The sequence below is a fragment of the Procambarus clarkii genome, chromosome 22 (genome assembly GCF_040958095.1).
Source record: "Procambarus clarkii isolate CNS0578487 chromosome 22, FALCON_Pclarkii_2.0, whole genome shotgun sequence".
NCBI lineage: Eukaryota > Metazoa > Arthropoda > Malacostraca > Decapoda > Cambaridae > Procambarus > Procambarus clarkii.
Window position 1 is genome coordinate 5,055,690 of NC_091171.1, and position 25,481 is coordinate 5,081,170.

Here is a 25,481-nt window from a genome sequence, read left to right on the forward strand (position 1 = left end):
TGAGGACACGTTTAGAGCCTAGCACTAAACAAGTTCACATCCCTGAAGGAGAGAGGAAACAGAGAGGGGGTCATGATCGCAACATACAAGATACCGAAAGGACTTAAAAAGGTGGACAAGATCAACGTCTTTAAAGTGAGCGAAAATAGGCCAAAAGGCCTCAATTGGAAGATGAAAAAGCAAAGGAGATGGAGAAATGAAAGGAAGTTCTCGTGCCCAATCCGGGTGGTCAGGTGGGTCCCACTGGAAGGATAAGTTGTGGAAGCCACCTCCATCCACAACTCTTAGGCCAGATTCGACAAAGAATTAGAACATCAGAATAGATTTTAACGTAATAGGTAAGCACTGATAGGTAAGCACTACACCCTCCCCACTACACCCCTCCCCACTACACCCCTCCCCACTCTTCTACCACCCAATCACAGAGGATGGTCTTCAACCACACAATCATGGGGATGTCTTGATTGGGCATCAAGACATCCCCATCGTAGGGAAGAAACGTGGGGAGTAAACTTAATGGAAGTTATGTAAACAAATTTCTTAACACATGATGTAAAGGCTGACACAAGAGAGAGGAGATACACTAGGCCTACTGGACCAAACCTTCCAACACATTCTCCTCTTTACATTTTGTAACTATGTGCAGCATGGTGCATATATTGACGTAATGGAGAATTAGATAGTAGGATTTGGTATTATTCACTTTATTATTGAGAACGGACAAAATAAAGCTTAAAAACCAAACTTAAATATTCCTAGGACTAGTATAGCTAATATATATGTGTACTATATTAGGTTAATATTAGTTTATATTAGGCGTATATTAGGCCTAATATAATTAGGTAAACTTAGGTTTTTATCAACAACACAGTTTGTCCAAATTCAATAGTAACAAATAATCTAAAGACATGAGGTGACGTGTTATAGACATGAGGTGACGTCTTATAGACATGAGGTGACGTCTTATAGACATGAGGTGACGTCTTATAGACATGTAGTCACGTCTTATAGACATGAGGTCACGTCTTATAGACACGAGGTCACGTCTTATAGACATGAGGTCACGTCTTATAGACACCAGGTAACGTCTTATAGACATGAGGTCACGTCTTATAGACATGAGGTCACGTCATATGGACATGAGGTCACGTCTTATAGACATGAGGTCACGTCTTATAGACATGAGGTGACGTGTTATAGACATGAGGTGACGTCTTATAGACATGAGGTGACGTCTTATAGACATGAGGTGACGTCTTATAGACATGAGGTCACGTCTTATAGAAATGAGGTGACGTCTTATAGACATGAGGTGACGTGTTATAGACATGTGGTCACGTCTTATAGACATGAGGTGACGTCTTATAGACATGAGGTGACGTCTTATAGACATGAGGTCACGTCTTATAGACATGAGGTGACGTGTTATAGACATGTGGTCACGTCTTATAGACATGAGGTGACGTCTTATAGACATGAGGTGACGTCTTATAGACATGAGGTCACGTCTTATAGAAATGAGGTTACGTCTTATAGACATGAGGTCACGTCTTATAGACATGAGGTCACGTCATATGGACATGAGGTGACGTCTTATAGACATGAGGTGACGTCATATGGACATGAGGTCACGTCTTATAGACATGAGGTCACGTCATATAGACATGAGGTCACGTCATATAGACATGAGGTCACGTCATATAGACATGAGGTCACGTCATATAGACATGAGGTCACGTCATATAGACATGAGGTCACGTCATATAGACATGAGGTCACGTCATATAGACATGAGGTCACGTCATATAGACATGAGGTCACGTCATATAGACATGAGGTCACGTCATATAGACATGAGGTCACGTCATATAGACATGAGGTCACGTCATATAGACATGAGGTCACGTCATATAGACATGAGGTCACGTCATATAGACATGAGGTCACGTCTTATAGACATGAGGTCACGTCATATAGACATGAGGTCACGTCATATAGACATGAGGTCACGTCATATAGACATGAGGTCACGTCATATAGACATGAGGTCACGTCATATAGACATGAGGTCACGTCATATAGACATGAGGTCACGTCATATAGACATGAGGTCACGTCATATAGACATGAGGTCACGTCATATAGACATGAGGTCACGTCATATAGACATGAGGTCACGTCTTATAGACATGAGGTCACGTCATATAGACATGAGGTCACGTCATATAGACATGAGGTCACGTCATATAGACATGAGGTCACGTCATATAGACATGAGGTCACGTCATATAGACATGAGGTCACGTCATATAGACATGAGGTCACGTCATATAGACATGAGGTCACGTCATATAGACATGAGGTCACGTCATATAGACATGAGGTCACGTCTTATAGACATGAGGTCACGTCATATAGACATGAGGTCACGTCTTATAGACATGAGGTCACGTCATATAGACATGAGGTCACGTCATATAGACATGAGGTCACGTCATATAGACATGAGGTCACGTCATATAGACATGAGGTCACGTCATATAGACATGAGGTCACGTCATATAGACATGAGGTCACGTCATATAGACATGAGGTCACGTCATATAGACATGAGGTCACGTCATATAGACATGAGGTCACGTCATATAGACATGAGGTCACGTCTTATAGACATGAGGTCACGTCTTATAGACATGAGGTCACGTCATATGGACACAAGATCAAAATAAATTAAACAAAAATTATAAAAAAAAAATAACTACAAAAATGACCTTGTTTCCAAAGCAAAGAAACACTAACAAATAACATAGTCTACTAAGAGAGACAATGGCGGTGACCAACTAAGTGACTAAAGTGTGAAAAAGGCGAGGTAAACATATAGAAAATGACAAGGAAGTGTGTGTGTGGGACACTTGAAAAGGAACAGTCTCCACTGCTCTTGTGGCTCAGGGCTGTTCAGGGGATCGAACCCTACATGAGACATCTTATAAAGGTTCACAAAATTAGGAAATATTATTCACAATGAATACCAAGGGGACAGGAGGCCATGGGCGGAAGCGTGAGAAATATTTCAAGTCATATAGATGCTTGAAGCTCTTTTTGGCATGAGAGTAGTGGGAAAATATATGACCTAAAGGAGCAGGTTGAAGAAGTGAACTTGATTACTAACTTTACAGGTAGATATGACATGGCCAGGTGGCACTGCATTAGACAACCGGCGGCTAGAAAGGCAGGTTCCAAGGGTTAAAGCTCGACTCTGCTGGCAGAAACAAGTGAACGTGTGTGTACGCTGTCCACTCATGTACACGCCGCGCGGGAGAGTGGACAGCGCTACGGAGTCGTAGTCTTAAGGGCCCGGGTACAATCCCCAGCCGGGGCAGAAACAAATGGTCAGTTTATTTCACCCTGATGCACCTATTCACCTAGCAGTAAATGGGTACCTAGGAGTTGTAGACAGCTGCTACGGGCTCCTTCAGGAGGATGGTGTGTGTATTCACCTAGTTGTGCTTGCGGGGGTTGAGCTTTGCTCTTTCGGCCCGCCTCTCAACTGTCAATCAACTGTTACTAACTACTATCCCCCCCCCCCACACACACACAGGAAGCAGCCCATAGCAGCTGTTTAACTCCCAGGTAACTATTTACTGGGGAGCCGGTCGGCCGAGCGGACAGCACACTGGACTTGTGATCCTGTGGTCCCGGGTTCGATCCCGGGCGCCGGCGAGAAACAATGGGCAGAGTTTCTTTCACCCTATGCCCCTGTTACTTAGCAGTAAAATAGGTACCTGGGTGTTAGTCAGCTGTCACGGGCTGCTTCCTGGGGGTGGAGGCCTGGTCGAGGACCGGACCGCGGGGACACTAAAGCCCCGAAATCATCTCAAGATAACCTCTTCTCATCCAGACATATTCATTCCTGGCACTCTGGCATCTTTCTTTGCTCTCTAGTGTCCTGTTATTTTTAGAGTTTCTCCACTACTTGTACTTAGCTGCTTTGCTAGCTTACATCTCTGATTAAACCAGGGTTTTCTTGTCTGCATTTAATTTCTTTCCCTTTGGAATAGGATAAACTTGTCTGCTGCCTCCATATACTTGTGTGTGATCATCAGTCCATCATTTCCTGGGTCGTCTTTTTCCTGAGCTCTGTTTCCCATGTTAAATCTGTTAGGAATTTTCTTATCTCCTCATAGTTTCCCTTTCGGAATGCCAACCTTTTGTTTTCAGTTCCCTTCCTTGAGTACATTAACCCTTCTTCGACCTGATACTCAAACGTCAGTACACTGTGATCGCTCATTCCTACTGGGGCCTCGAACCCGATATCCCTTATGTCGGAGTCGTTCAGAGTGACGACTAGGTCGAGTCTCGTTAGTTCATCGTTGCCTCTCATTCTTGTGGGTCCCCTGATATGCTGACTTAAAAAGTTACTTGTCGCCCCTTCCAGCAGTTTAGCTCTCCATGTTTCCTCACCTCTGTGTGGTTCCTTGTTTTCCCAGTCTATCCTTTCGTGATTGAAGTCCCCCATGATGAACAGATGTCATACTCTTGCCTGGGTCTTCTGTCATTTGGTGGAGGGTTGTATATCACTGCTACTACCACTCTTGATCATCCAATCGTCATGGTGCCTGTAATGTAGTCTCTGAACCCCTCGCAGCCTGGGGTTGCGAGGGGTAATCTCCTCGAAACTCCATTCCTTTCTTATCAGCAAAGCCACTCGTCCTCCTCCCCTTCCTTCCCTCTCTCTCTCTCTCCTTATTACAGTTTAGTCCTGGGGAAACACTGCATTCGTTATGAGTCCTAAGAGTTTTGTTTCTGTGAGTCCAATTACATCCGGGTTCCCTTCTTGTGCTCTTTCCCTAAGTTCACTTGCCTTGCGTATAAGCCCATCTATTAGTACATTACCTTTAAATTGACTCTCTTCATTCCATCCTCAGTTTCTGTTGATTCCACTGGGATAGTGGGGCAAGGGGTGTTGGGGTGGGAGGGCCCAAGAAAGAGGACTTGGGGGATCTGGGGTGAGAGAGGCCTGGGTGGATCCGGCATGGGGAAGCTACGAGGGTCTGAGGTGGTGTAGCATATGAATGCTACACAGTATTCATCTATAGACATTCACATATGGTGAAACACATGTGAAGAACTTCTCACACACTGCTCCCTGACAAAAGAGAGCAAGCTTAGTTTAGCTGCCAACACCAACAAACCGAGTCAACAAGGCGGACAGCCCGCCTGCTTTCATACCTCTCACTGTATTTTCCACTTTTAAACTTTCCTTCACCTGTACCTCCCCATCCTCTCTACTAAAAAAAATGAGAGAGTCTGGGGTTGGGGGTCAATTAGGACCTGGGACGGGGGAGCAGGAGGGGCATGTGGAAAGGGGGGAGGAAGGTCATTGGTTGGGGAATGATGGGGAGCCTGTGAAAGAAAGGAGAGCTTGGGGTGGGGTACTGGGGAGGGCTGTGGGTGGGGGAGAAGAAAGGCATGAAGGGGAAAAGTGCGTACATACGTACGTGTGTGTGTGTGTGTGTGTGTGTGTGTGTGTGTGTGTGTGTGTGTGTGTGTGTGTGTGTGTGTGTGTGTGTGTGTGGCAATACCAGGCGGCCTTGGAGGAGTTCGAAATTGCGAGAGAGGAGGTCAAGAGACACCTGCTGGATCTGGATGTTAGAAAGGCGGTTGGTCCAGATGGGATCTCACCATGGGTACTGAAAGAGTGTGCAGAGGCACTTTGCTTGCCACTCTCCATAGTGTATAGTAAATCACTAGAGACGGGAGACCTACCAGAAATATGGAAGACGGCGAATGTGGTCCCAATATACAAAAAGGGCGACAGACAAGAGGCACTGAACTACAGGCCAGTGTCCTTGACTTGTATACCATGCAAGGTGATGGAGAAGATCGTGAGAAAAAACCTGGTAACACATCTGGAGAGAAGGGACTTCGTGACAAATCGCCAACATGGATTCAGGGAGGGTAAATCTTGCCTTACAGGCTTGATAGAATTCTACGATCAGGTGACACAGATTAAGCAAGAAAGAGAGGGCTGGGCGGACTGCATTTTCTTGGATTGTCGGAAAGCCTTTGACACAGTACCGCATAAGAGGCTGGTACATAAGCTGGAGAGACAGGCAGGTGTAGCTGGTAAGGTGCTCCAGTGGATAAGGGAGTATCTAAGCAATAGGAAGCAGAGAGTTACGGTGAGGGGCGAGACCTCCGATTGGCGTGAAGTCACCAGTGGAGTCCCACAGGGCTCTGTACTCGGTCCTATCTTGTTTCTGATATATGTAAATGATCTCCCGGAGGGTATCGATTCATTTCTCTCAATGTTTGCGGACGATGCTAAAATTATGAGAAGGATTAAAACAGAAGAGGACTGTTTGAGGCTTCAAGAAGACCTAGACAAGCTGAAGGAATGGTCGAACAAATGGTTGTTAGAGTTTAACCCAACCAAATGTAATGTAATGAAGATAGGTGTAGGGAGCAGGAGGCCAGATACAAGGTATCATCTGGGAGAGGAAATTCTTCAGGAGTCAGAGAAGGAAAAAGACTTGGGGGTTGATATCACGCCAGACCTGTCTCCTGCAGCACATATCAAGCGGATAACATCAGCGGCATATGCCAGGCTGGCCAACATACGAACGGCATTCAGAAACTTGTGTAAAGAATCATTCAGAACTTTGTATACCACATATGTCAGGCCAATCCTGGAGTATGCAGCCCCAGCATGGAGTCCATATCTAGTCAAGGATAAGACTAAACTGGAAAAGGTTCAAAGGTTTGCCACCAGACTAGTACCCGAGCTGAGAGGTATGAGCTACGAGGAGAGACTACGGGAATTAAACCTCACTTCGCTGGAAGACAGAAGAGTTAGGGGGGACATGATCACCACATTCAAGATTCTGAAGGGGATTGATAGGGTAGATAAAGACAGTCTATTTAACACAAGGGGAACACGCACAAGGGGACACAGGTGGAAACTGAGTGCCCAAATGAGCCACAGAGATATTAGAAAGAACTTTTTTAGTGTCAGAGTGGTTGACAAATGGAATGCATTAGGGGGTGATGTGGTGGAGGCTGACTCCATACACAGTTTCAAGTGTAGATATGACAGAGCCCGATAGGCTCAGGAATCTGTACACCTGTTGATTGACGGTTGAGAGGCGGGACCAAAGAGCCAGAGCTCAACCCCCGCAAACACAGCTAGGTGAGTACACACACTTGGAAGCACCCTTGGGAATGAGTGATCACAGTGTACTGATCTTTGAGTACCTGGTAGAGCTAGGAATTATTATTATGAGGAGATGAGAAGTTTCCTAAGGGATATACCATGGGACACAGACCTCAGAGCTAAGTCGGTACAAGACATGATGGACTATGTCACCCAAAAGTGTCAGGAGGCAGTAAACAGGTTCATCCCGGCCCAAAAGGAAAAATCCGAGAAGCAAAAGAAGAATCCATGGTATAATAGGGCATGTATGGAAGCAAAGGTACTGAACAAAAGGGCGTGGAGGAACTTCTGAAATATCAGAACACCAGAAAGTAGAGAGGAACCAGGAACGAGTATGTTAGTGTGAGTGGAGAAGCTGAGAAAAAGTATGAAAATGATATAGCAAATAAAGCCAAGACCGAACCAAAGCTACTCCACAGTCACATCAGGAGAAAAACAACAGTGAAAGAACAGGTGATGAAACTTACAACGGGTGAGGACAGGTACAAAGAGAATGACAAAGAGGTGTGTGAAGAACTCAACAAGAGGTTCCAAGAGGTATTCACAATAGAACGAGGAGAGGTCACTGCGCCAGGAGAGGTGGCAGTAAACCAGGCGGCCTTGGAAGGGTTTGAAATTACAAGAAATGGGGTCAAGAGGCATCAGTTGGATCTGGACGTGAGGAAGGCTGTTAGCCCGGACGTAATCTCACCATGGGTATTGAAAAAGTGTGCAGAAGCACTTTGCTTGCCACTCTTCATAGTGGGTCACCGGAGACGGGAGACCTACCAGAAATATGGAAGACAGCTAATGTAGTCCCAATATACAAAAAAGGGTGACAGACAAGAGGCACTGAACTACAGGTCAGTGTCCCTAACTTGTATACCATGCAAGGTGATGGAGAAGATTGTGAGAAAAAAACTATTAACACATGTGGAGAGAAAGGACTTTGTGACAACCCATCAACATGGATTCACGGAGGGTAAATCTTGCCTTACAGGCTTAATAGTGTGGGGGTCAGGTGACAGATTAAGCAAGAAAGAGAAGGCTGAGCGAACTGCATTTTCATGAACTGTCGGAAAGCCTTTGACACAGTACCGCATAAGAGGCTGGTACATAAGCTGGAGAGACAGGCAGGAGTAACTGGTAAAGTGTTCCAGTCGATAAGGGAGTACCTAAGCAATAGGAAGTAGAGTTACAGTGAGGGGTCAGACCTCAGATTGGTGTGAAGTCACCAGTGGAGTCCCACAGGGCTCTGTACTCGGACCTATCCTGTTTCGTAAATGATCTCCAGAGGATATAGACTCATTCCTCTCAATGTTTGCTGACGATGCCAAAATTATGAGAAGGATTAAGACAGAGGAGGACAGCTTGAGGCTTCAATAAGACCCGGACAAATTGAAGGAATGGCCGAACAAATGGTTGTTAGAGTTTAACCCAAGCAAATGTAATGTGATGAACATAGGTGTAGGGAGCAGAAGGCCAGATACATAGGTATCATTTGGGAGATGAAATTCTTCAAGAGTCAGAGAGAGAGAGAATTGGGGGTTGATATTACGCCAGACCTGTCCCCTGAAGCCCATACAAGAGGATAACATCAGCGGCATATACCAGGTTGGCTAACATAAGAACGGCCTTTAGAAACTTGTGTAAGGAATCATTCAGAATTTTGTATACCACATATGTCAGTTCAATCCTGGAGAATGCGGCTCCTGCATGGAGTCCATATCTATAATCAACCCTAAGACTAAACTAAAAAAAGTTCAAAAGTTTACCACCAGACTAGTACCCGAGCTGAGAGGTATGAGCTACGAGGAGAGACTACAGGAATTAAACCTCACGTCGCTGGAAGACAGAAGAGTTAGAGGGGTACATGATCACCACATACAAGATTCTTAAATGAATTGATAAGGTTGATAAAGATTGACTATATAACACAAGGGGCATACGCACAAGGGGACACAGGTGGAAATTGAGTACCCAAATGAGCCACAAAGATATTAGAAAGAACTTTTTTAGTGTCAAATTAGTTGACAAATTGAATGCATTAGAAAGTGGTGTGGTGGAGGCTGACTCCATACACAGTTTCAAGTGTAGATATGATAGAGCCCAGTAGGCTCAGGAACCTGTACACCAGTTGATTGACAGTTGAGAGGCAGGACCAAAGAGCCGGAGCCAAACCCCTGCAAGTACAACTAGGCGAGTACAGGAAATAGTATAAATGGCTAAAATATATTTAGCTTCAATACTGAAGTGAATGTTCTTTTGATCAGAAGACAAACAGCATCTCTAGGGACAGCTTTGTACCCTCGTCAGTGGAATGGTGGAAATGGCGAGTATAGAGATGGAAGGGGGGTGTATAGAGATGGAAGGGGTGTATAGAGATGGAAGGGGGTGTATAGAGATGGAAGGGGTGTATAGAGATGGAAGGGGGTGTATAGAGATGGAAGGGGTGTATAGAGATGGAAGGGGGTGTATAGAGATGGAAGGGGTGTATAGAGATGGAAGGGGGTGTATAGAGATGGAAGGGGTGTATAGAGATGGAAGGGGGTGTATAGAGATGGAAGGGGTGTATAGAGATGGAAGGGGGTGTATAGAGATGGAAGGGGGTGTATAGAGATGGAAGGGGTGTATAGAGATGGAAGGGGGTGTATAGAGATGGAAGGGGGTTGTATAGAGATGGAAGGGGTTATATAGAGATGGAAGAGGTTATATAGAGATGGAAGGCGGTATATAGAGATGGAAGGGGGTGTGTATAGAGATGGAAGGGGGTGTGTATAGAGATGGAAGGTGGTGTATAGAGATGGAAGGGGGTGTGTATAGAGATGGAAGGGGGTGTGTATAGAGATGGAAGGGGGTGTGTATAGAGATGGAAGGGGGGGTGTATAGAGACGGAAGGGGGGTGTGTATAGAGATGGAAGGGGGTGTATAGAGATGGAAGGGGGTGTGTATAGAGATGGAAGGGGGTGTGTATAGAGATGGAAGGGGGTGTGTATAGAGATGGAAGGGGGTGTGTATAGAGATGGAAGGGGGTGTGTATAGAGATGGAAGGGGGTGTGTATAGATATGGAAGGGGGTGTGTATAGAGATGGAAGGGGGTGTGTATAGAGATGGAAGGGGGTGTGTATGGAGATGGAAGGGGGTGTGTATGGAGATGGAAGGGGGTGTTTATGGAGATGGAAGGGGGTGTGTATGGAGATGGAAGGGGGTGTGTGTATAGAGATGGAAGGGGGTGTGTATAGAGACGGAAGGGGGAGTAGAGAGAGGGAAAGGGGTGTATATAGAGATGGAAGGGGGTATATAGAGATGGAAGGGGGAGTATAGAGATGGAAAGGGGTGTATATAGAGATGGAAGGTGGTGTGTATAGAGATGGAAGGGGGAGTGTATAGAGATGGAAGGGGGTGTGTATAGAGATGGAAGGGGGTGTGTATACAGATGGAAGGGGGTGTGTATAGAGATGGAAGGTGGTGTGTATAGAGATGGAAGGTGGTGTGTATAGAGATGGAAGGGGGTGTATAGAGATGGAAGGGGGTGTGTATAGAGATGGAAGGTGGTGTGTATAGAGATGGAAGGTGGTGTGTATAGAGATGGAAGGTGGTGTGTATAGAGATGGAAGGTGGTGTGTATAGAGATGGAAGGTGGTGTGTATAGAGATGGAAGGTGGTGTGTATAGAGATGGAAGGTGGTGTGTATAGAGATGGAAGGTGGTGTGTATAGAGATGGAAGGGGGGTGTATAGAGATGGAAGGGGGTGTGTATAGAGGTGGAAGGGGGTGTGAATAGAGATGGAAGGTGGTGTGTATAGAGATGGAAGGTGGTGTGTATAGAGATGGAAGGGGGGGTGTATAGAGATGGAAGGTGGTGTGTATAGAGATGGAAGGTGGTGTGTATAGAGATGGAAGGGGGGTGTATAGAGATGGAAGGGGGTGTGTATAGAGATGGAAGGGGGTGTATAGAGATGGAAGGGGGTGTGTATAGAGATGGAAGGGGGTGTGTATAGAGATGGAAGGGGGTGTATATAGAGATGGAAGGTGGTGTGTATAGAGATGGAAGGGGGGGGGTGTATAGAGATGAAAGGGGTGTGTATTGAGATGGAAGGGGGGGGTGTATAGAGATGAAAGGGGTGTGTATAGAGATGGAAGGGGGTGTGTATAGAGATGGAAGGGGTGTATAGAGATGGAAGGGGTGTATAGAGATGGAAGGGGTGTATAGAGATGGAAGGTGGTGTGTTTAGAGATGGAAGGGGGGTGTATAGAGATGGAAGGGGGGTGTATAGAGACGGAAGGGGGTGTATAGAGATGGAAGGGGGTGTGTATAGAGACGGAAGGGTGTGTATAGAGACGGAAGGGGGTGTATAGAGATGGAAGGGGGTGTATAGAGATGGAAGGGGGTGTGTATAGAGATGGAAGGGGGCGTATAGAGATGGAAGGGGGTGTGTATAGAGACGGAAGGGGGTGTGTATAGAGACGGAAGGGGGTGTGTATAGAGACGGAAGGGGGTGTGTATAGAGACGGAAGGGGGTGTATAGAGACGGAAGGGGGTGTATAGAGATGGAAGGGGGTGTGTATAGAGACGGAAGGGGGTGTATAGAGATGGAAGGGGGTGTATAGAGATGGAAGGGGGTGTGTATAGAGATGGAAGGGGGCGTATAGAGATGGAAGGGGGTGTGTATAGAGACGGAAGGGGGTGTGTATAGAGACGGAAGGGGGTGTATAGAGATGGAAGGGGGTGTGTATAGAGACGGAAGGGGGTGTATAGAGATGGAAGGGGGTGTATAGAGATGGAAGGGGGTGTATAGAGATGGAAGGGGGTGTGTAATAGATGGAAGGGGGTGTATAGAGACGGAAGGGGGTGTATAGAGATGGAAGGGGGTGTATAGAGATGGAAGGGGGTGTATTGAGATGGAAGGGGGTGTATAGAGATGGAAGGGGGTGTATAGAGATGGAAGGGGGTGTATAGAGATGGAAGGGTGTGTATAGAGATGGAAGGGGGTGTATAGAGATGGAAGGGGGTGTGTAATAGATGGAAGGGGTTGTCAAGAAGAGTAAGAGGCTGTTCGATTGATTTATAAATCAATCCCAAAGGGCCATTACCATTACCGTTGGTAATGTTACCATTAACATTACCATTGTTAATTACCATTAACAGTCACTAGACCAGTGTGGACCTAATATCCAGACACATCCTCCTACGAGGATAATACAGTAATATCCCTGGCGCAGAGGTACAGCATTCGCCACGCGATTCGTGAACGCTTTGGCCTGGGTTCGTATCCTGGCCGGGGAGAATTCAATCTTTAACTGTAGCCTCTGTTCCCCCAGCAGGTAATGAGTACCTGGTTGTTAAACGATTTGGGAGCTAGGATTCCGGGGCAAATTAAGATGAAGGACTTGCCAGAAAGGTTATTCGTGGCTGTATAAGAATGTAAAAACTCTTGTAAGAACTCCTTGGTTGAAAGTACTAATGAACTTATATTTGGTTTACAAAGGTAAACCACTTTTTATACTATTAATTTGAGTCCGGAATATATTGGGGTTTGGTCTCCACATTTCATCTCGACTGTGGAAGAGTCAGTTGTTGTTATAGATTCAGCTACTCGGAACAAGTTGCAAGTAGCACGGGCTATGGTGAGCCCGTAGTGGACCTCCCTGGCACAGGAGCGGGGCTGTGTGGGAAGAGTGAGTCAAGCCGCAGGGGACACAGCTCTCTACCCCAACAGCTCCTTGTTACGAATCCGTTATTCTCAGTTGTAAGAATAACGAACTTCTAACTGTCTATTGTAAGTAGAAGTAGGAATTAAAAGGAAATAAGATGTTGGGCGTTGTCTTATCTTATATTCCATGTGGGTAGGCAGAACCTAAATGCCTTCATGTATTATAATAGGTGTAGTGTAGTTATATGTAAAGTTATATGTGAAGTTATATGTTATAAGTATTGTAGCGGCTTAAGTGCCAGGGGCCAGATTCACGAAGCAGTTACGCAAGCACTTACGAACGTGTACATCTTTCCTCAATCTTTGACGGCTTTGGTTACATTTATTTAACAGTTTACAAGCATGAAAACTTGCCAATCAACTGTTGTTATTGTTATAAACAGCCTCCTGGTGCTTCGGAGCTCATTAACTTCTTAATAATTGTAAACAAAGCCTCCAAAGATTTGGAAAAGATATACAGGTTCGTAAGTGCTTCGTGAATCTGACCCCAGGACCTAAGGTGGGAATCGGGTTTACCAAGTCTAAGAAAATGGGAAGCAGTAATTAATAGTAATATTGAATTACTGGAACCTGAGAGATGTTGCCAGGAATCCAGCTGGATTATTAATACTTAATGGCGGATTAAGGCCAACTAGGCTGATCTTCCCAGTACAAGTCTGACTAATGGGATGTAATATAAATAATGTAGATAGCTTAGTCTCTAACATGGCGGCTGCGCCATGCTGTTACCCTTCAGGTTAATTGTATAGTTATGATTTACTTAGTAGTTTCAGTGAAGAAAACCATTGTATGTAATTAGGAATTCATTTTGCTAATCATTGTGAGAGTTGGGTATTAGTTTCTAATATAGAGAAGTGAATGATGCTGTATCATGCATCTGGCAACCTAGAGTGGTCCAGGCCACCACGGTTCTTGTGTAATGTTCCGTGTGTTAAATTATGTGCGTTAATAGGCTATTGTTAATAGTTAGCTCCATTGTGCTAAACGATTGTTACTAAAATTACTAACTTAGATCTGCTTAACAGTTCTAAGCAAATGATTAAGTAGATAGGCTAGTATATTAATATTTAACTAGACCGGCCTCCGAACGTATGTCACGTTCGAACACGGCATCCGTGTTCATAAAAAGCGCGTGCGTGCCTGATTCGTTCTCTTACGGGTTATTCATGCCCGTGCCACCTCTTGGCTGGCTAAATCTTTATCAATCATCTGATTCGTTCTCATTTGTTCCCCGGGGCACGGAGGAGATGGTACTCTGGTTTTCAAAATGAATCCATGTGACTGCTAGGTTAAGTAGTCTTTTGTTTTGTGTATGTAGGATAAGTACGGATAAGTACAGCTGCTATGGGCTGCTGCCCCTGGAAGCAGCCCGTAGCAGCTGTTTAACTCCCAGGTGAATATTTACTGCTAGGTGAACAGATGCACCAGGGTGAAAGAAACTCTGCCCATTTGTTTCCACCTCCGCCGGGGATAGAAACCCGGAACCTTAGGACTCCGAATCCCGAGCGCTGTCCACTCAGCCATCAGGCCGTCAGGGAGGTCAGGCTGGTGTACTGGACGACATCTTAACAATTAATCCTAAATTAGCTTGTCCATTTTAAAGAGCGAAGAACAATTTGATTTATATTATTTTTAAGCTGCATCACTGATGAACCCATCCCTGCCCTTGTGTACTCACCTAATTGTGCTTGCGGGGGTTGAGCTTTGGCTCTTTGGTCCCGAACAAAGGGACCAAAGTGGCAGTCCCGTGTGGCAATGCACAATAGAAAGTTTCATCTACATATTCGTACACTGAAGCATGTATGCTTGTTAATGTAGTTGATTGTAACCGTGATATACATATGCGCTTGAGCCTACAGTTTAGACCTATTGTCTTGTGTATGCCCCTCTGTCCTGCGTGACAGTGAATACCACCATTATCATACAGTGAATACCAGCAATAATAACACGTGGTTGCCCCCTTTCAGTATAGTCTTACAAACCTACCAGATACTCCTGTTCCGTCTGAACCAGGCCGTTCAGGTCCTGGATAACTACAGCACTCACCTTTAAAGCCACAATCGCCGCTAAACAGCAAAATTCAAAACAGCAATTGCCCTCAAAAAAACCATGCGGTACTCAGGCGGGAAATAATGTGCCACATTACCGACATGAAAAGTTTGTCACCATGGGAAATGGTCGCACTGACACGAAAGCCTGTGGCAGGACGCGCGGGCTATCTAATGGTTGAATATTTATGGTCATAGTTGGTAACGGAACTGGCAAGGGGTCTCGTGTGCAGTGTTTCAACACAGCGCCGGGTAACGCGAACACCAGAGAGACAAATGTACAATACAACAACGTAACTCATTGGCTATATTACTTACAGCTTTAAGTTGACACACACATGAAAATCCTGCCGCTGATTCCGTATAAGAACCGGGAAAGATAATATTATCTGGACACCCCCCCCCTCACACACACACACACACACACACACACACACACACACACACACACACACACACAATCACTGTTGTCAACAAAGCAAACAATCAACTTACCTGACCACGTGAGGGCACCGTACAAGGCCAACAGCCAGCCAGAGACTGTAAACAAAAAAACAAAAGAGCATCAAGAGATAGTATCACCGATGATGGACCCCTTGAGATCACGGCTCATTACCGTGAATTAAACAGCTCCTTAATTCCCACCCCGGTAGAGCTATTAACCCAGTGGCAGTTTATTGATAGTGTGGTAATCTTGGGGATCATTACTGGCGCCGCGTCCGCGAGGCCCACTCCGCTATAAAGTAGCGGGATGGTCCTCGCGCACCGCGGCGTAAGTGGTACCTGCAGGTACCTGGGGGTACCTGGGGGTACTGCCCATCTGCTACACCCCGCTAATGGTCCTCACCTATGCCCCCTGGAACATGGTCAAGGTCTATGCCTCCTGGTCAGCGGTAATGGTCCTAATCTATGCCTCCTGGTTATTACCTAGGGTCTTCATCTATGCCCGCTATACGACGGCCATGGTTCTCATCTTTGTCCCCTGCACCAGCTGCACCACAGTCATGGTTCTCATCTATGTCCCCTGCACCAACTGAACCACAGTCATGGTCCTCGTCTATGTCCCCTGCACCAGCTGCACCACAGTCATGGTTCTCATCTATGTCCCCTGCACCAACTGAACCACAGTCATGGTCCTCGTCTATGTCCCCTGCACCAGCTGCACCACAGTCATGGTCCTCGTCTATGTCCCCTGCACCAACTGGACCACAGTCATGGTCCTCGTCTATGTCCCCTGCACCAGCTGCACCACAGTCATGGTTCTCATCTATGTCCCCTGCACCAACTGGACCACAGTCATGGTCCTCGTCTATGTCCCCTGCACCAACTGGACCACAGTCATGGTTCTCATCTATGTCCCCTGCACCAACTGGACCACAGTCATGGTCCTCGTCTATGTCCCCTGCACCAACTGGACCACAGTCATGGTTCTCATCTATGTCCCCTGCACCAACTGGACCACAGTCATGGTCCTCGTCTATTTACAACATATTATTTATAACAGTGCTTAAAATATTTACTCGATTTACCCAACATTATTTACTGCACAATTTACTACTGTGCTACTGAGCTTCAGCAGTGGTCAGGGTAAGTCGAAAACTACAGCTGGGCAGCGGTTAGTGGCTCCTGGAATCGTTCCCTATTAAGACTACTCATAGCAAGGTGGATAAAGCTTCTGTCTCCCACTCGTGGGGGTCTGAGTCTCCTCGTAGATCAATAAGAACTTTACTTGTAAAGCTCTCAACACCTCCCCCAGCAGGTGTTGGCTGGGGGGTGAGGGGTGTACAGCAGGTGTTGGCTGGGGGTGAGGGGTGTACAGCAGGTGTTGGCTGGGGGGTGAGGGGTGTACAGCAGGTGTTGGCTGGGGGTGAGGGGTGTACAGCAGGTGTTGGCTGGGGGGTGAGGGGTGTACAGCAGGTGTTGGCTGGGGGGGTGAGGGGTGTACAGCAGGTGTTAGCTGGGGGGTGAGGGGTGTACAGCAGGTGTTAGCTGGGGGGTGAGGGGTGTACAGCAGGTGTTAGCTGGGGGGTGAGGGGGTGTACAGCAGGTGTTAGCTGGGGGGTGAGGGGGTGTACAGCAGGTGTTAGCTGGGGGGTGAGGAGTGTACAGCAGGTGTTGGCTGGGGGGGTGAGGGGTGTACAGCAGGTGTTGGCTGGGGGGGTGAGGGGTGTACAGCAGGTAATGGCTGGGGGGTGAGGGGTGTACAGCAGGTGTTGGCTGGGGGGTGAGGAGTGTACAGCAGGTGTTGACTGGGGGAGTGAGGGGTGTACAGCAGGTGTTGGTTGGGGGGGTGAGGGATGTACAGCAGGTGTTGGCTGGGGGGTGAGGGCTGTACAGCAGGTGTTGGCTGGGGGGGTGAGGGGTGTACAGCAGCAGCAACATGGATTTCGAGCGGGAAGATCGTGCCTCTCACAGCTACTTGAGCACTACGACAAAGTCACTGAGGCATTAGAAGAGAAACAGAATGCTGATGTGATATACACGGACTTCGCAAAGGCTTTCGATAAATGTGACCATGGCGTGATAGCACACAAAATGAAGTCAATGGGAATAACCGGTAAAGTAGGACGCTGGATACTCAGTTTTCTGTCAAACAGGACTCAGCGAGTAACTGTCAACCATATAAAATCTAGTCCAAGTGCAGTGAAAAGCTCTGTACCTCAGGGTACAGTCCTTGCACCGCTGCTTTTCCTTATTCTCATATCAGATATAGACAAAAATACAAGTCACAGCTTCGTATCATCCTTTGCAGATGACACAAAAATCAGTATGAAAATTACCTCGGCTGAGGACATTGAAAAATTTCAAGCTGATATTAATAAAGTTTTCGACTGGGCATCAGAAAATAACATGATGTTTAACAGTGATAAATTCCAGGTACTCAGGTACGGTAAAAATGAGGACCTTAAACATAATACAGAGTACAAAACACAATCAAATGTACCCATAGTAGGAAAACAGCATTTAAAGGATTTGGGAATAATAATGTCTGACGACCTAACGTTTAAGGAGCATAACCAAGCAAATATTGCGACAGCCAGAAAAATGATAGGATGGATTACGAGAACTTTCAAATCCAGGGATCCCATCACAATGGTTGTACTCTTCAAGTCACTTGTGTTGTCCCGTCTTGAGTACTGCTCAGTACTCACTTCCCCCTTCAGAGCAGGAGAGATTGCTGAAATAGAGGGAATACAGAGAACATATACGGCACGCATAGACGCAATAAAGCACCTAAATTATTGGGATCGTCTCAAAGCTCTCCAAATGTACTCACTAGAAAGAAGACGAGAGAGATATCAAATAATATACACCTGGAAGATACTGGAGGGCCAAGTACCAAATCTACACAGTAAAATAACAACGTACTGGAGTGAACGACATGGAAGAAAATGTAGAATAGAACCAGTGAAGAGCAAAGGTGCCATAGGCACAATCAGAGAACACTGTATAAACATCAGAGGTCCGCGGTTGTTCAACGTCCTCCCAGCAAGCATAAGAAATATTGCTGGAACAACCGTGGACATTTTCAAGAGGAAACTAGATTTGTTTCTCCAAGGAATGCCGGACCAACCGGGCTGTGGTGGGTATGTAGGCCTGCGGGCCGCTCCAAGCAACAGCCTAGTGGACCAAACTCTCACAAGTCAAGCCTGGCCTCGGGCCGGGCTTGGGGAGTAGAAGAACTCCCAGAACCCCATCAACCAGGTATCAACCAGGTGTTGGCTGGGGGGTGAGGGGTGTACAGCAGGTGTTGGCTGGGGGGTGAGGGGTGTACAGCAGGTGTTGGCTGGGGGTGAGGGGTGTACAGCAGGTGTTGGCTGGGGGGTGAGGGGTGTACAGCAGGTGTTGGCTGGGGGGGTGAGGGGTGTACAGCAGGTGTTAGCTGGGGGGTGAGGGGTGTACAGCAGGTGTTAGCTGGGGGGGTGAGGGGTGTACAGCAGGTGTTAGCTGGGGGGTGAGGGGGTGTACAGCAGGTGTTAGCTGGGGGGTGAGGAGTGTACAGCAGGTGTTGGCTGGGGGGGGGGGTGAGGGGTGTACAGCAGGTGTTGGCTGGGGGGGGGTGAGGGGTGTACAGCAGGTGATGGCTGGGGGGTGAGGGGTGTACAGCAGGTGTTGGCTGGGGGGTGAGGAGTGTACAGCAGGTGTTGACTGGGGGGGTGAGGGGTGTACAGCAGGTGTTGGTTGGGGGGGTGAGGGATGTACAGCAGGTGTTGGCTGGGGGGTGAGGGCTGTACAGCAGGTGTTGGCTGGGGGGGTGAGGGGTGTACAGCAGCAGCAACATGGATTTCGAGCGGGAAGATCGTGCCTCTCACAGCTACTTGAGCACTACGACAAAGTCACTGAGGCATTAGAAGAGAAACAGAATGCTGATGTGATATACACGGACTTCGCAAAGGCTTTCGATAAATGTGACCATGGCGTGATAGCACACAAAATGAAGTCAATGGGAATAACCGGTAAAGTAGGACGCTGGATACTCAGTTTTCTGTCAAACAGGACTCAGCGAGTAACTGTCAACCATATAAAATCTAGTCCAAGTGCAGTGAAAAGCTCTGTACCTCAGGGTACAGTCCTTGCACCGCTGCTTTTCCTTATTCTCATATCAGATATAGACAAAAATACAAGTCACAGCTTCGTATCATCCTTTGCAGATGACACAAAAATCAGTATGAAAATTACCTCGGCTGAGGACATTGAAAAATTTCAAGCTGATATTAATAAAGTTTTCGACTGGGCATCAGAAAATAACATGATGTTTAACAGTGATAAATTCCAGGTACTCAGGTACGGTAAAAATGAGGACCTTAAACATAATACAGAGTACAAAACACAATCAAATGTGCCCATAGTAGGAAAACAGCATGTAAAGGATTTGGGAATAATAATGTCTGATGACCTAACGTTTAAGGAGCATAACCAAGCAAATATTGCGACAGCCAGAAAAATGATAGGATGGATTACGAGAACTTTCAAATCCAGGGATCCCATCACAATGGTTGTACTCTTCAAGTCACTTGTGTTGTCCCGTCTTGAGTACTGCTCAGTACTCACTTCCCCCTTCAGAGCAGGAGAGATTGCTGAAATAGAGGGAATACAGAGAACATATACGGCACGCATAGACGCAATAAAGCACCTAAATTATTGGGATCGTCTCAAAGCTCTCCAAATGTACTCACTAGAAAGAAGACGAGAGAGATATCAAATAATATACACCTGGAAGATACTGGAGGGCCAAGTACCAAATCTACACAGTAAAATAACAACGTACTGGAGTGAACGACATGGAAGAAAATGTAGAATAGAACCAGTGAAGAGCAAAGGTGCCATAGGCACAATCAGAGAACACTGTATAAACATCAGAGGTCCGCGGTTCTTCAACGTCCTCCCAGCAAGCATAAGAAATATTGCTGGAACAACCGTGGACATTTTCAAGAGGAAACTAGATTTGTTTCTCCAAGGAATGCCGGACCAACCGGGCTGTGGTGGGTATGTAGGCCTGCGGGCCGCTCCAAGCAACAGCCTAGTGGACCAAACTCTCACAAGTCAAGCCTGGCCTCGGGCCGGGCTTGGGGAGTAGAAGAACTCCCAGAACCCCATCAACCAGGTATCAACCAGGTGTTGGCTGGGGGGTGAGGGGTGTACAGCAGGTGTTGGCTGGGGGGTGAGGGGTGTACAGCAGGTGATGGCTGGGGGGTGAGGGGTGTACAGCAGGTGTTGGCTGGGGGGGTGAGGGGTGTACAGCAGGTGATGGCTGGGGGGTGAGGGGTGTACAGCAGGTGTTGGCTGGGGGGGTGAGGGGTGTACAGCAGGTGTTGGCTGGGGGTGAGGGGTGTACAGCAGGTGTTGGCTGGTGGGGTGAGGGGTGTACAGCAGGTGTTGGCTGGTGGGGTGAGGGGTGTACAGCAGGTGTTGACTGGTGGGGTGACAGGTGTGCAGGTTACAACAGTGTTAACACACATGTGTGACCAGTGTTGGTGCTGGTGACTGACCAAGTTCTCCCTCACCTGTTAAGGATCATCAGTTACTTTGACCATTCTCGCCAGGTTGGTCACGTCCGCAAGTTCTGATCAGAAAGTTCCCATTGACTCACTCTGACTCTCTGTTTTCTCTCTGGGAGAAACTCCCATGTCACCATGACGGGTCCCACAACTCTTAGGCCATGAAGACACATCCATCTTCCCTTGATTAGTATCACCATTCCTTAAGCCTTCATGAAGAGTCGTCAGACGCGCGTAGTGAAACGAAGAAACACATCAAAATACACAGGATCGAACCCCCAATGAGATGTATCTAGAGAGGACGAGAGAGAAGCCAGAGGAGCCGTAGGCTTGGGGGCTGCCGTGGCAGGAACGGCTGCAGGTGGCCACAACCACCATAACTAAATTTGGACCGGACGGTAGAGCGGTCATGCAGGTCAGCGTTCAATCCCCGAACGTCCAAGTGGTTGGACTCCATTCCTCCCTCCCCCCCCCCGTCTCATCCCAAATCCTTATCCTAATCCTTTCCTAGTGCTATATAGTAGTTGTAATTGCTTGGCGCATTCCCGTGATAATTCCCTCTCTCACAAATACTGTCTAATATAAAGCGCAAATTGACTTCAATATTTACTATAATCCATAGCTCAATTAGGGAACTGGGATGAGTGTGGCTTTAACGATCCTGGCAGTCAATAGATCCTAATACTCATATCAAGTTGATAGGCCTCAATATGCCTAAAAGTCGAGAGGCCTTACAAATCTTGAAACCTTCGCTTCAATGACAAAATATGCCCAATAACATAAATATCCATACCCGGATCATCAGTTTGAAACATATTATTTACGAGCAGTACCCGGCCACGCGTTGCTGTGGCTGAGCAATGCAAGTGTGTTGCTGAGCCACAGCAACCTTCCCTGTCCCCCAGTCCTCCCCACCATTCCCTACTCCACCATCCGCTCTTCCTTCTCACCATGCCCCACTCCTCTGTCCCTTTGTCCTCCCCACCATTCTCCATTCCCCCATCCCCTCGTCCCCACCATCCCAAACTCCCCCGTCCCCTCGTCCTTCCCCAGCATTACCCCCTCCCTTGTCCCCTCGTCCTCCCCACCATCTCTCACTTCCGTCCCCTCGTCATCCCCACCATTCCCCACTCCCTCGTCCGATGCCTTCCCAAATGGTCTGATGTTCCCATCAGAAAATTGGGAACATCAAGTGATCTGATGTTCCCATCACTGAAATATAAGTAATTATCAAAAGAAGGCACCAAACCGGGAAGGCTATGTAACACCATCAAATGTGCGGGATAATCAGAGGGCGCTAAATATCACCAAGGATGCCAATACGAGAACAAAAACGCATAAGGCGAACGATATCAAAAGTATCCGAGTCACCAAGAATATTATCAAGGGACAAGCGACCGCGGGGGTCGGTCGGAAAACAAGACACACGCTCGTCACGGAAATCAGGACATTCAACAAGGATATGCACAACCGTAATAGGGACAATCCAATTAGGACAATAAGAAGCAGGGCGGCGCTTCATCAAGTGACCATGAGTTAAGCGAGTATGGCCAATACGCAACCTCGCCAGAGCCGTTTCCCATCGCCGGTTACGGTGGTAGGAGAATGGCCACGAGGACACACAACCTTTAAGAGAATGTAGTTTGTTACCAGTAACAGACGACCAACAAGCCTGCCAACGGGTATGGATGGAGGAATGGATAACCGGGTAAAAGTTGGAATAAGGAATACTTTTATGAGAGATGGGACAAGAGCGGACAGCTTCCCTGGCGGCAGCATCCGCACGCTCATTTAAAGACACACCAATATGGCTGGGAACCCATCAAAACTCAACTGACTTAAATTTACTGTGAACAAGAAACAGCCAATGCTGGATCTCGACAACCACTGGATGAACCGGATTAAAGGACCCGAGAGCCATGAGGGCACTACGAGAGTCAACAACAACTACAAAGGAAGATTGACAGTGAGAAAGCAGGAGACGAAGAGCATAGAGAATAGCATAAAGCTCCGCTGTGAAGATGCTAGTCTCCGGAGGTAAGCGACACATTTAAGTGTGATCAGGAAAAACAACAGAGTAGCCAACACCGTCCACAGACTTAGATCCATCAATGTAGACGGAAATGGAGCGGGAGTGAGAAGAAAAGTGTGCAAGGAAAAGGCGTTTTAGAACCGTAGGAGGGGTAAAAGCCTTAGTGACGCGGGTCAAGGATGTACAAAACTGCGGAAGGAGGACTCTCCACGGGGGCAAAGAAGGAACAACACGAGGAGAAATATTCGAAATACGAACGGAAAGAGAATCCTGTAAGCGAGATAACCGGACAGAGAGAGGGAGGTGGTGAAGAGGAACAGGAACCGCAGGAGGGGTAAAAGTTAAAGCACGACAGAGGCGAGAGGAAGGATGATGCAAGGACCGCGCAAGATAGCGAAGACAGTAGCGATCACGGCGGTCCTGGAGAGACAGGAAGCCAGTTTCAACATACAAGCTGATGAGGGGAGTCGAACGAAAGGCACCAGAACTGAGGCGCAACCCAGTATGGTGCAAAGCATCAAGACGGCGAAGAGTAGAAGGAGAAGCAGACGAGTAAGCAGGGCAACCATAAGAGAGTTTAGACAGGACGAGAGAGGAATGTAAAGCAAGGAGAGTGCGCCTATCCGCTCTCCAAGAAGTTTGGGATAATGCCCAAAGGAAGGTAAGGGCCTTAGAGCACTCAACACGGAGGTAAGAGATATGGGGAGACCAAGACAAACTAGTGTCAAAGAATACATTGAAATATAGGAAAAACAGTTAAAAACTGATATGAAATTATGAAAAAAAAAAAAATAATCTATACTCACGAAATGAACAGTATGGTAAACAACACAGTTCAATTCAAATGCAATTCTCAAAATAATTAAATCAAAATGAAAATAAATCAAAGTTCATGAAAATTCAATTTATCAATGCAATCAGAAACACTGAAATGGAATTGTAACATATTTAGTATAGCATGTGTGTTGCTCCTACATGCAATGGATGGCATGTTTTACAAGAAAGCATAGTTTTACCTGTCACAGGTGTGGCATCTATACTTATATTTACGAACTGAATGGTATGGTAAACAACACAGCTCAATTCAAACACAATGTCACACAAAATAAATAAATAAAAAATAAAATAAATCGAAATCTATGAAAATAAAATTTATCAATACAATCGGAAACATTGAAATGGAATACGTGACATATTTAGTATAGTGTGTATGTTGCTATTATGTGCAACATATGGCACTGTTTTTCAAAAACGCATGTTTTTACTTATCACAAGTGTGGCATCTATATAGTAGGCATATAAAAAAACGTGCCTATTCGAATGCAACGTTGTGTCAAAATTTCAAAGCAATCGGTAAAGAGGTTTCGAAGATTTCTCTCACATGAAAAACAGATGAAAAACACAGCTTTTCAGAAAAAGCATGTTTTTTTTCCCGTCACAGACGTGACATCAATATGGTGTGTATATATAAACCCGCTCGGATACGAATGGAACATTGTGAGAAAATTTCAAAGCAATCGGTGAACAACTTTCAGAGATTAGCGATTTTGAACAAACGAACATTTCCATTTTTATGTATATAGATTTTCCCTCGATGCAAGAATGTTACAATAAAATGTGTGTGTGTGTGTGTGTGTGTGTGTGTGTGTGTGTGTGTGTGTGTGTGTGTGTGTGTGTGTGTGTGTGTGTGTGTGTGTGTGTGTGGGTGTGTGTGTGTGTGTGTGTGTGTGTGTGTGTGTGTGTGTGTGTGGGTGTGTGTGTGTGTGTGTGTGTGTGTGTGTGTGTGTGTGTGTGTGTGTGTGTGTGTGTGTGTGTGTGTGTGTGTGTGTGTGTGTGTGGGTGTGTGTGTGTGTGTGTGTGTGTGTGTGTGTGTGTGTGTGTGTGTGTGGGTGTGGGTGTGTGTGTTAGAGAGAGAGAGAGAGAGAGAGAGAGAGAGAGAGAGAGAGAGAGAGAGAGAGAGAGAGAGAGAGAGAGAGAGAGAGAGAGAGAGAGAGAGAGAGAGAGAGGAGAGAGAGAGAGAGAGAGAGAGAAAGAGAACGAACTATTCACAACTTAGCGAAGTAGACTAATATCAAAGCTAATAAACTACTCTGATATCCACCTTAACTAACAATTCTGATATCCAACTTAACGAGCTAATATGATATCCAACTTTACCAACTACTCTGATATCAAACAAACTACTCTGACATCCAAGTTAACGAACTACAATCACATCCAAGTTAACGTACCATCACCCTCCCCCCTCCTCCCCCCCCTTAAGCCTCCAGGATCTTCCGTATGTTAAGATCTAATCACGTGGTTTATGGCCTGGAATGAAGCCGAGTGTAAATGATGCTTATACTGCTGAGCGTAACTCAGATGAGCGAGATTCATCTCCTGGCCTTGGATGCTGCTAATTCCTTCACTCGCTCTAAGTGAACACAGACCTTTATCTTATTAATTGCTAATGGGCTATTTGCGCCTCTGCGAGGTAACGCTTTAAAAGAAAATTCCA

General features: G+C 46.5%; 2 protein-coding genes across 2 annotated transcripts; one reads left to right on the top strand and one right to left on the bottom strand.

Moving 5' to 3' along the window:
* The first annotated feature begins 1,622 nt into the window (after positions 1-1,622).
* Positions 1,623-2,729, top strand: LOC138367627 (uncharacterized). Its single transcript, XM_069329351.1, has one exon. The coding sequence runs from the start codon at positions 1,623-1,625 to the stop codon at positions 2,727-2,729; it is 1,107 nt and encodes a 368-aa protein (XP_069185452.1).
* Positions 2,730-15,876: 13,147 nt separating this feature from the next.
* Positions 15,877-21,129, bottom strand: LOC138367628 (sodium/potassium/calcium exchanger 1-like). Its single transcript, XM_069329352.1, has 2 exons — positions 21,045-21,129; positions 15,877-16,430 (listed from the first exon to the last, which is right to left on the bottom strand). Exons 1-2 carry the CDS (start codon positions 21,127-21,129, stop codon positions 15,877-15,879), a joined length of 639 nt encoding a protein of 212 aa, XP_069185453.1.
* Positions 21,130-25,481: the final 4,352 nt, after the last annotated feature.

Coding starts and splice junctions, on each gene's coding strand:
- LOC138367627 (XM_069329351.1), top strand. CDS start 1,623: ATGAGGTCACGTCTTATAGACATGAGGTCACGTCATATAGACATGAGG.
- LOC138367628 (XM_069329352.1), bottom strand. CDS start 21,129: ATGGATGTGTCTTCATGGCCTAAGAGTTGTGGGACCCGTCATGGTGAC. Junction 16,431..21,044: donor AGAGAAAACAGAGAGTCAGA/GTGAGTCAATGG, acceptor TGTTGTAAATAG/ACGAGGACCATGACTGTGGT.